This window comes from Antedon bifida, chromosome 7, assembly GCF_963402885.1.
Source record: "Antedon bifida chromosome 7, ecAntBifi1.1, whole genome shotgun sequence".
Lineage (NCBI taxonomy): Eukaryota > Metazoa > Echinodermata > Crinoidea > Comatulida > Antedonidae > Antedon > Antedon bifida.
Window position 1 is genome coordinate 19439826 of NC_136232.1, and position 12484 is coordinate 19452309.

Below are 12484 nucleotides of genomic sequence, written 5' to 3' on the forward strand. Positions count from 1 at the left end.
ATGCAAATATAATTAGACGAAAGTCTACATGCGAACTTTGCTTAGTTCTCCAAGTATCTATATAATTTTGGTCCAAAGGTTGAAAGTGTCCGCCCTCTTCTGAATAATATGCGCCATAAAGCTGAGAGACAGCCGGGACAGTAAGCACGGGAGTAAAAGCTGCATCAAGAGAGTTTATCAAATCCGAACCTACTCGTCAACAATGTTTCTACGGAGCATTTTACTCATAGCTTCTGGTAAGTTACCTTTCGATAAAAATAAACCATGTATTTCCTTTCCTCTTTAAGTTAGCCTTTTATCGATGTTTAGCCTGGTGTTAGGCGAGGCTCAATAGGCCTAATGGTGTTAGAAGATATTTAATTATCTCTCAATCTATATAGAATTTGGACATTGTTTTTCTTCAAATGAGCGCCATTGGACGAGATACATTTTGAGCACATTTTATTCAAAGTGTTATTATAATTATGAATGATGTGGATGGATGGCGGAACCATTTTATACTTTAAATTTTAACATAATCCTAGTTCCGTTTAAAGTCTTTATTTGAACAAACTTCCATTTACTGTTTGTTATCAAGCAGCAATATTGACAAAGTGCCGATTATTAAGACTCTGGCATACATTGTCATCATACGTTTAAATTTTATAATAGTAGTAAGCTTATTATAAAGTACTTGTTACCCTATAATCACTGTGCCAAAATGGGAAAAAAATCTTTAGGTCAATGTCATTATTATCATGAAAAGTTATAGCAAACTTTTACAGAAAGCTAATTCCATGCTTTAAAATAATCACCCCATGCGTAATGAATTTAACCGATAAGGTCGGGCAAGCATCTAGCCTAGGCCTATTCCATTCAAAGTCCTATGTATATTACCGTAATGTTTAATTTCATTTATATTTAATTTCTGTTGGCGAATAGTTTAAGGAATAATAACTCTGAATCTAGTTCTTTCTACTTTAGTACAGTAAGTTCCAAAGTTCATTGAATTATTCAAATGTATGCCTGTGATTATTGTATATGAACAAAAATGATCTTTTTGGAACCTGTATAGAAAGTAAATTTAATGTTTTCTGCCTGATAACAATAACATATGTTCAGTCATAATTATAACTTTTATTTAATGTTTACTTCAGCTGTACTATCTAACCTTCATGGTTAATATGTTACTGAGCTAAATTCATTTCAAAAATTAATTAGGCCTGACTGTAATGTATTTTACACATGATTCAGATTCGTATGTTATGCGGTATTACATAAGGTCTGAATTGGATTAGGCCTATTAAGATGTTGCATCGATAGTTGGAAAATCCCCATTTTGAAAAAAAATTCTCTCACTAAGCCTAAGCTGCCTCAGTCTCAGACCTAGGTGTATAAACTGTTGTTGTATAGAACTATACATACATCTATAAATACTTTCCTTGACTTCTGACAGTTTTTTTCTTAACTAATATGCTTTCTCTAACACATATTTTTAACAGGTTTAAAAAAAAATAAGACAAGTGATATAGATTATATAAATTATTTAAGATGATATCCAAATATGTAAATAATAAAAGAAATTACCAATAATATTTTTAATTGACGTTAAGAACAGTTATGTGATGAGATAATGGTAGAGACTTCCAGAGTTTAGAAATTAACTCAAGAAATTATTTTAACAATAATTAATATTATATTGTTTTAACATCAGATACTCAGCTTTGACGAACATCGTCATAATTGTTAAACTGTCATAAAAATACAAACGTTTATTCATTTAATAATTATATGTACAATGTTTAAAAAAACGAAAATGATGAAATGGGGTCTTAGAAAACAAGAAAGTTTGTATAAAAGAAACCCCAAATTACCTTTTTTTTTAATAATTAAAATTGGTTTCCATGCATGTACGGTTCTAATTAAGTGAAACTAAAAATGAACAATAGGATTTCTGTCTGAATGCTTTAGCCGATGAAACTTTTAGAAATCTAGACTTGGAAGTAAGCGATAATTTGACCAATCACGTGCGATAGGTTATTTTAACTGTCGATTGTAATTGGTCAACTCGCTTTCAGGTGAAAGTTTATGGAGGTGTAATGAACGCGTACTCAACTATTAAGGGAATCAAAATTCAGCAATGGTAATACTTAATCTGTTTTTAAGTATCATGTAATGCCTGGGGCAGCAATGCCATGGCATTAATGTGTTGAACTGTAGCAACTGACGCTAACAAAGTTCATTTAGGATCAGAATTCAACATTTATTTAGAAGCAGTTCAAGAAATAAAAGAAGCATACATTTACAATAACTTAAATGGTAACAATGAATAAGAACTGTTTCTGGGATCGGAAAAAGAAGTAAAAGAGCTTGTCAAATACCAAACCTTAAACAAACAAAAAAAAACAGAAAAGCAACTGCATGACAAATCATTAGCTAATGTTATATTTATAAATTATAATCCTAAAAAAAATCATAAATATTTTAGATATTTCATTTAACAAATAAAAAATCTAACTGCGGTACATTATGATTGTATTTGGAAATATATGTTTTATTTAACAGATTTTTTAAAATGTTAAGGTTTTTACCACATGTCGTCTCTGTAGACAGTTCATTCCATAACTTAGGACCATATACTGTAACAAAAAAAATGAGGTTTTTTTAGCCTCGTAAATAGTACTTCGGATCTTTTGGTATTTCTAAGATGATAAATGTTATATACCTTTTGAGATATAGATTGGCAATACATTATTTACATAAATTATAGATAAAACTTATACGTTATGCAGATCATAAATATTTAGAATGTTCAACTTTTAAAATAAAGATCAATATGAGCAATAAAATGAGAAAACTTGTTTATTGCAGTTTAGCGAGATGGTCGTGTTATAGTTGCTGATATTTTGAAATAGCAGAGTTTCATTGTATTGTATTTTCTAATAGTTAAACAAATTGTTCGCGAATTTACTAAACTCAACTGCGATGAACAAAAATGGTGGTTGTAGGCCTACTGTAGGTAACCCTGAACTGAAGTTATGATATGCCTAACACAGACACAAATTTCAGACATTGTTAGACGTTACTGTAGTCAGCAATCACAATGGCTCACAATTTCAATACAGTACCCACAATGTATGAATAAGATAAGGTCAGAAATAATAATAATATAGAACAGATAAAAATAATAAGCCCTGCTTTATGTAAACTTTATTTCACAAATTGCACATAAAACAAACATTCAATACAGATTAATAAACACAATGCATGCAGATTATGAAAGCTGAGAGGTTGTGAATTAAATTTTGAAATGTCCGTCCTCTATTTTCATCACGACTTTTATCATGAAATATTGAAGTAAATGAAAAGTGTGAAAAATAATTATAACATTCAATGATTTAACACAAATATACTGTTACCAAAACTATGTATACTTTTACTTGACTTTCCCCTTTTTTATTTTATGTTTCAGCTTGTATTTTGGTGAGAGCTAATCCGATCTCCGATGATAGGGATCTTTTCCTTAATAACCGATCACCAAGAGATCTTCGACAGAAACGTGCTGATGATGAAAGAAACTGTGACGCATCTCCTACTGTAAGACTTTTTTTTTAATTCAGAGTTCAAAGTTCAGAGTTCAGTATATATTATGTGGATTTTTAATTTAGTTAATTTGTTTTGCTTTGGTCATCGATCAAGATGACAATATAACATATGGAAGTAAAGAATGATTCCTTAATATAATTAACTTTGAAATGGTATTGCAAATACATTAACATATAACAATTGATAATACGTAGGCATAGTCTAGCTTAGGCCTAACTTTATTTGTCAAAAATGCAAATATTGGTTTTTTTTTTGGCAAGATAAGATAGTATATAGGCCTATATAAAATATTTATGAATTATCATACCATATTCATAAATTACTATATTAAATTATACGAATAATTTTTGTTTTTACATTAACATTGGTATTGTTTCGTTTGTGTTGCTAAACGGTTCGTCTACAGCGCATAATTATAATAAAGCATTAGGCCTATTATGTAAATATGCATTCGTGATTAGATTATATTCGAATCAGCAATCTAGAGATAATGAAATATGGCATGATATTATACAAATACAAATGATAAACTTAAAATCAGAATCAACTATATAACTTAACTATACTATATTCGTACTATATAATTATTGTATTCTATAATTCTGTGCTATCATATTCTATATACCACACCACACAACAGGTGTAACATGTAATTGAATAGCAATGATGTTCACCCTCAATTAGGGTGGAATAGGACTAGAAAGTATGCTTATACGTAGAGATCAAATTAAAATTCTCTTATCCTACGTTTTTTTTAATCACCTCAATAGAAAGTACCAGACACTGCGTTCGATTCAACGGAGCGACTAAGAAAACTGAGAGAGCAAATGGCCATGGCAGAACATGACGTCGACGCGTATATAATCCCTTCAGAAGACGCTCATCAGGTACAGAACAATATTGGCGATATTATGAAGAGTGACAGTCTTGGTAATACAGTATAGTTATAGCGGTAATAAACACTGTATTACTAAAACTAAGACTACAGAAATGCAGTATGTAGGTCTAGCCTACTACAAATTGATTATTTTATGTTCTTCACAATCTGTTTCAATTTTAAACTTAAACTATGCCTAATGATTATGCAAATCCAATGTTTCTGCTTTAAAGTTTAGGCATAGTTTGTATGCCTGCCTGCCTGCCTGCCTGCAATTCATACATTGGTAGATACAGCATCACATGTGACATTGTTCTTATGATACAAGTCTCTCATGTGATAACGTATCACGGAATTTGACGATGATACTCCAAAAATTGTAGATAAAGTATATAAATATATAATATAATACATCTATACCAATGATATCGATTTTTTTAACGTGATGTCTTGATTTGTGGTTAAACTTTATAAACTTATTACTTATTTATGAAGAGTGAATACATTGCAGATAGGGACAAGAGACGACAATACATCTCTGGTTTTACGGGATCAGCAGGTAATCATTTTCATTACAATAAGTTGTACAATTGTACATAATTATTATTCAAATCTATGTTATGTATTAGTGAAGAAGTACGAAGATTACATCCTTTTAAATACATTTTAAATAGGATCCTGAATAGTCTATTGTTTACCAGATATCTTAACGCTATAAAGGGCTCTTTTATATGTATTAAGCACGATTCCCACTAGGACGCAACGCAAGGACGAAGCGCAGCGTAAAGCTCTGTCTACACTACTCTTTATTTCCATTAATAATAAACATACATAAATAATCATAGTACAACAAAAGAATGGAAAGGGGGAGTCTCTGAAGCATAGCTTATACGTCACTATCAAACTTTATGTGACAAAAACATATGATGTGCCCAAATATGGACACGATGATGTCATACCATTACCATATTTGGGCACATCACTACCATATTTGGGCACATCAAACTTTTTTTTGATAGTGTAGACAGAGCTTAAGTAACACGCGATGGATTATTTGAACTCGCTTGCCTTGCGCTTACGTTGCGTCCTATAAGTGGGAACTAAGGTTAATATCCCTGGCATGTAGTAGCCTAGATGCTTTTGTTGTTATACAAGACATTCGGCCTACTTATAACGCATTTCACATGGTAGGTTTGGCAATTGTCACAAAAACACAAGCTTTGATGTGGGTTGATGGACGTTACTTCTTACAGTCAGAGCAAGAAATGGACTGTCATTGGACCATTCAAAAATCTGGTAGGCCTATTTCATTATTTGTTTTAGAACTAAAAAGTATAAAACTAATAAGAATATTCCATTACCACGTTAATCCACGGTTGAAGTTGAAAGTTTAAGATGAAGATTAAGATGTAGTTCTTCGACTTTGACATAAGGTCAGTGGCTTAACGGCTATGAGCGCTCACTGGCTAAACCCATTGGTCCCGGAGCTTATGGGGGTCTATGAGCCGTGCCCAAAGGAAAAACAGGCATTACAATATGTCGAAAAGGCTAAAACGCCCACTTGGGGCCACTAGGGTTCCTAAACCAGGGGCCTTAGACCACTGCATTAGGTCATTGTAAATCGAAAGCTTCCTATTAACCAATATGCCTATAATATATCTAAGGTTCACATTTGTCATTATGGTTTGATTTAGGACAACCCGATGTGCTTACATCTTATGAATGGCTCGCAGCAAACCTGGATCAGAATGACAAAATCGGATATGATGCAACATTGCTGTCTGTCAGTAAGTTCATTGTAATACTAATTAACAAAGCAAAAGAGAGGAAATGTAATCTCTCCTGATACAACTATACTATACCATAAACAGATATATTTATATAGAAAAAAACAGTGATAATTGTAGGTAAAAACTTTACAAGCCGATTACAAAGACACCAAGAGTGTTACGTATACTATTCTATTAAAACTATACTTTAAATGTACTTATAACAAACGCAACCGACATAATAATACGAACAATTAACTAATGCTTGTTACATTCTAGGTTCCTTTAACCGCTACAACGATGCCATTACCGAAGATCCATCTCGGAACCTACAGATGAAAGAGATTACTAAAAATTTGGTGGACGAAATATGGACCGACAGACCAGAATATCCAAATGAGCAACTTATCGTTCTAGAAGAAAAATACACTGGTAGGGTCAACATTTTTTGCTTGGTTATCACAGTTTTCTAGTAAGCGCTTTGATCATTTGACAATTTTAGACCCCAAGTGAGGAAAGAAACCTTCATGTATTTCTCTTCTAATCTAATATGGAAAGCCTAAATTCATTCAAGATATCGACATTTCTTATAATTCACAATGAATTTCGGCGTACATAGGCGGTGAACTAAGTCGTGTATGCTAAATGTAAAATGTAAATTATAATTCTGGTTCTCAGGCTTAACTGAAAACTGAAAAAAAATCGGATTAGGCCCTTGTGGAGCCGTGAAATGTGCAACCACATTTGTGCAAACATTTTACCTTCAAATGTGCAAACAACCACATTTGTGCAAACATTTTACCTTCAAATGTGCAAACAACCACATTTGTGCAAACATTTTACCTTCAAATGTGCAAATCTGTAAAAATTCATTACCCGCAAATGTGCAAACATCTCGCCGTTAAATGTAAAAACGGTCAGTTTTGACGTTAAATGTGCAAAAGGTATTCTACAAATGTGCAAATCATTTCTTCAGTCAAATTCCTATTACATTTATATTTTTGGTTCGTAGGTCTTTCAGAGTAGAAATAACAATAGGAAAAAGAGTCTAATAAATCTAAAATGTTCAATATCATAATAACTAATTATACTGTTGTATTTTATTATGATCAAAGGCTTTAACCCGCTTTAGCCAAATTCAAGTCGACCCCAAGTCAACTCGCCCTGAAGTCAAATAATAATATAAGCACACGATCCCCTACTCTTTTCGAATAGTTATAGTTCTTTAAGGTGCACTATGCACATGAGACCAACGGCTTTACATCACATGCTAATGTTCCAAGTGTAATGGTCCTGTTTTTTTCAAGGTCAAACGTGGAAAGAAAAACTCAAAGTTCTACAAGATAGACTGGTAAATGAAAGGGATGATGATAAGGCAATTGGATCACTCATCGTTACAAAGCTAGACGAAATTGCATGTATGTATCAAAATAAGTTGTATCATTATAAACAGTATCATACACATTTTGCGATGCAGTTTGTTTTTCTCCCATTGTTCTGGTAATCGTCATATTTTGTAAAATATTTATGAAAATCATAATACAAAATAATTTATTTTAAAAAAGGAAAAATGTACAATAGGTCTACTTTTAAATATAGAGTCAATCGTTCCAGAGAAACTTCAAATATATAAAAAGTGATGTTAGTACCATTATTTCCTTGCAAATGTTAACAATTTACAACATGAACATTTCTTCAAAGCGAGTGTGAGTGAAAATTATTTGAGTGGTCTCGGACGATGACCGACGACCTTAATTAGTCAGGTCAACCGATGTATTGTCGGTCGTCGTCAGGACACAAAACTGTGCCGAGGTACAGAACGATGAAACGCGTCCAATGTCCGCACATGCGCAGTGGATTGACATGACGTAGTTTGGTCGTCGGTCATCGCAAAATTAAAAGCTCCCTATTGATGAGCGTTCAAATACTGCTGATGTGTACACCCGTAATGTTCTCTTTCTTTTTTTTATTTATACTAATAGCCATCAACTTCTTTTTTTCTTATTTTTCGATGTAATTTAGGGTTATTCAACATGCGAGGTGCTGACATTCCTTTTAACCCTATGTTCATTTCATATGCAATTATTTACGACAACGAGCCTGCTCGGTAAGTAAAGATACATTCTAGTGTACATCTCTTCTCCAACTCTAGTAGAGGATTTCTCTAATACATATTTTTTGCAATCGTAATAATGTCAATTCTATTCAGCTACCTGCTATTATTATATCCACTGATTTAAGCTCTATCTACACTATCAAATTTTATGTGACAAAAAAATGTGATGTGCCCATGTATGAACATGATGATGTCATATCACTACCAAAATTTGGCATCTTAATACCATATTTGGGCACATCACACATTTTTTGTCAAACTAGTTTGATAGTATAGACAGAGCTTTAGACTTCCAACTTTCCACAATACAGTTAATCATCTTCGCCTCAGGATAGGAAAATGAAATCATTGTATTAATTGACTAAAAAATATTCAATAACAAATGTACTTAGACTATAAATAATTATTTCATGTTCTTAATTACTTGGAAAATATTGTTTGAAAACATTCATAGCAGTTGATTTGGTGATAATATCTTTAATAGTCTTTACATGTACAACGATACTGATCGAATTACATTCGAAATAAGAGAGCATTTAAATATTCTAGCCGAAAATCCGTGCGGTAAGTAAATCAAAATTATAATTGTTGTTTTGTTTGTACTTTCAAATGTCTTCCAATGCTTGCAAAGAACATTTGTCACTAGTATAAAAGAACCTCTATAGAGGGGACACCTCAACTTTGGGACCCCACAAATTGTTAAATTAATAGGAGCTTTCGTGAGGAAAAATAAAAATAATAATATAAATAATAATAAAATAAATTGTTTATTCATTAATACGATATTTTTTCCGTCACATAACAACAAATCATCATCCCCTCCATACTCTCTCTCCTTCTCACCCCCTCCCAACTCTAAATGCCAATGTGAAATACAATGTAATTTTAATAACTTTTTAAATGTTTAATGTTAAACATTACCTACATGTTACAACTTACGTAGAATACAAATTAAATGATTAGCAAAATAAGGTCTTGCTGTACAAGCATCACAAATCAGTAGAATGAATCCATTCAAAATAACTTTGTTTAAGGTGGTACTCTATGTGTGGTTACTCGTCCATATGACCAGTTCTTAACCGATGTCGAAGACTTAAAAGATGATTTTACGTGGGTCAGCGATGCGTCTGCAAGTTACGCAGCTTATAAAAGGGTAGAAGAGGTATGTAAAGCTAGAGGGTTATGGCATTTTTTATGTCTCTCGGAAGCAGGAAAGCATTTCACGTTTCATAACCAAAAATCGAAAACGGTTTGGAATCACCGTATTGGTGTTCTGATGTTTCAAATAGTGTGTGTTCTGTTGTATGTTGTAGTTGTTTTTGTTGTACTGTAGTAGTAGTTGTTGTTGTTTAGGGTATGCGACTGAGGAGGTTGTATGACGTTTCCGAATACATGAAAAGGAATAATTAACCTTTAGCAATACGGATTAGGGGACAATAGGCTACCAATCGATCAATATTTAGAAGAAAAACTTTTTATTTCTCTTTTGTGGCGTAAACACCACTTTTATTCACAATAATATCATCATAATCATGTCATTTTCTAATGTTTTTTATCATTAGGCCTTACAATATAATCAACGTCATCATTTCAAATTTTGTAAATTCAAAATATTCATATTAGTTCTTATTCTTTCTATACTACACTTACAAAAGAAGTAAAGGTTTTAAAAGGAGAACAAAGGTTAACACAAAGAAGATAAATATAATGACTTGGTTACTTTGTATTTACAGGCTAAACGCTACGTTGAAGCTTCTCCTATACTCCTGATGAAAGCTGTCAAAAATCCTACAGAACAACAAGGCATGGCAGACAGTCACGTATGTTTTGTTGATACTTTCACCACATACAATGTTATCACTAGATGACAAAATTAAATCTCAATAGGCATATTCGTCTATTTTGGTGGCCAATCCAAGAAAATCTCAAGAAAGCTGAATCGTATTAATACCATAGTATTATAAGCAAATCTTCTTCTTTAGAATACTAAACTAAATTTAGACACTATTTATAATCTATTTTCATTTAATCTTTTAGAGACGAGATTCTGCAGCAATTATTGAATTTGCTGCTTGGCTTGAGATGGAAATCGAAAAGTTAGATGTGAGTATCTTGTATTCAAGTATATAAAATACACTGTAAACATAATACAATAAAATTAAAGGAGCCTATTTAGTCTTAGAATTCGATGCGAATTATTAACAATATTTTAATATATGCCATATTGTTCTAAATCACAATAAATCTCTATAATATTTATTTAGGATCCTGAAGTGGGTGATGTCGATAAGCTGAGTGAACTAAGTTGTCAAGAAAAATTATACGAATTCCGAGAGTAAGTTTATGCAGATATCACTGCTGCTACGCTGGTACTAGCATGTTCACGTTACTGTTACTGTTAAGGGATCATGATAAAATTATTCTACTGCAGTTAGGCCTACTGCAGAAAATAAAAACGTGATATTTGCACGTGACACTGCACTGTGTATGATTATCCAAATAATACTACTTGCTAAATATTTGCAAGTGGTTAAAGAGTACAATGTACTTACTCACATGAACTGCTTATTTTACAGGAAAAAAGACAATTTTAAAGGCCTTAGCTTTGAAACAATTTCAGGATTCGGAGCCAACGGAGCTATTATACATTACAGGTAAGGTATAGCCAAATACTTAACTGGATGATATGGCTACTAGGACCGAGTCTTGGACCAGCCAAATGATTGAATTCGGTCTTACTGTATGCTACAGATACAGATAAAATTGATTTCATCCTTCGCAGGATACATGGTTGCAGTTAAAGAATACAATAATGATGATATTTAAAACTTAACTAAATCTATCAAACATATTATCGCTAAAAGGTGTAAATATAACATCGTATCCCTGTAGGGATAAATGAATTTCTTTAGCGATTCGTACGTCTCGACGATGATCTACCGCTCCGTTAAACATTACGCATTGTTCGGTCACTTGCCTGTGAATTTTATATAGGCCTACTTTTATGCTATACCTGTTTTTTAATCTTAGTTCATCTGAAGCAACTAACAAAGCGATTTCGAAAGCCAGTACGTATTTATTGGATTCTGGTGGGCAATATCTGTGAGTAGTTATTATGTTCATTCTATTATACAGTATACAGATTTACTATTGAATCTAAACATGTAATTTTTCAACATGCAATTTTTGTGTGTTTTGTGGGTTCTTCCTATTGTTATTTCATCGAAAAAACGTAGCATTCTTTAATAAATAGGTATTTATACAGTATTAAGTAAATTACGTTTTCATAGAAACATGTCCACATACAGTACGTAGAATATAAAAACAGATTCTAAAAAATATACAAACAAACTAGCATGATCATTAAAAAGTAGAAATGGTGCAGTTTGGATATTGAACATAAAACATAACATGTTGAATTGAGTAAACATCATGTACAAATAAAATACACGTACAAGCACACATGACATATAAGTGTCAATAGGCCTAAATAGACATACTTCTTTGGTAGTTGTTTCTGTATTCTCTCTTCAGGACCAGCCACAAGTATACATAATGGAAAAAAAACGAACTTAACGAACATTTTTTCCATCAAAAATTGAGGATATATAGAAATCTAACAGTTAGCCCATTTTTGTTGTTAAACATTTTCTTTAATACTTTCTTTAGTGACGGTACTACTGATATTACACGAACATTCCATTTTGGTGATCCGACGGATTTCCAAAGGGTAATTATGTCTTGTTACTATATAATCTATATATAAATTTGGTGTAACTATCGTATGAAGAATATTAGATCTCTTAATGTATGCTACAATAATGCTCTGCGCCGTATACTTAATGTCTCTAGAAGTAGTAGTGCCAGTGCAATGTTTATTGAACATGGTGTTCCTTCCTTTAATGAGTACATGCGAAAATCTACCTATGGTTTCATGCAACGTATGTTGAATAGTGGTAACATCCTTGTTGCTTGTGTTTGCAAACATATGCTCCATAACTCCAAAATGTATTGTAGATGGAGAAGCATTCTATATACTTAAGTTTAGTTTTATGGTTTATAAGTTTATTAATATGGATGATATTTCCGAAATAAAATGAAATTGAATTGAATTGTAAGGGCAAAATTCTGTAAATC

At 32.2% G+C, this 12484-nt stretch overlaps 1 protein-coding gene across 2 annotated transcripts in view; it reads left to right on the forward strand.

Moving 5' to 3' along the window:
- The window catches only part of LOC144848224 (xaa-Pro aminopeptidase 1-like), a 17791-nt gene continuing 5307 nt past the window's right edge, over positions 1–12484 (forward strand). For both annotated transcript variants that reach the window (XM_078704937.1, XM_078704938.1), the window contains exons 1-17: positions 1–236; positions 3452–3576; positions 4356–4472; positions 4958–5021; positions 5654–5758; positions 6157–6249; positions 6511–6663; positions 7539–7649; positions 8254–8338; positions 8832–8911; positions 9382–9509; positions 10081–10167; positions 10385–10450; positions 10612–10682; positions 10924–11001; positions 11378–11449; positions 12017–12077. In XM_078704937.1, the coding sequence (XP_078561063.1) occupies positions 203–236; positions 3452–3576; positions 4356–4472; positions 4958–5021; positions 5654–5758; positions 6157–6249; positions 6511–6663; positions 7539–7649; positions 8254–8338; positions 8832–8911; positions 9382–9509; positions 10081–10167; positions 10385–10450; positions 10612–10682; positions 10924–11001; positions 11378–11449; positions 12017–12077 (1530 nt within the window). In that variant the 5' untranslated portion in view covers positions 1–202. The remainder of the gene's footprint in view (positions 237–3451; positions 3577–4355; positions 4473–4957; positions 5022–5653; positions 5759–6156; positions 6250–6510; positions 6664–7538; positions 7650–8253; positions 8339–8831; positions 8912–9381; positions 9510–10080; positions 10168–10384; positions 10451–10611; positions 10683–10923; positions 11002–11377; positions 11450–12016; positions 12078–12484) is intronic.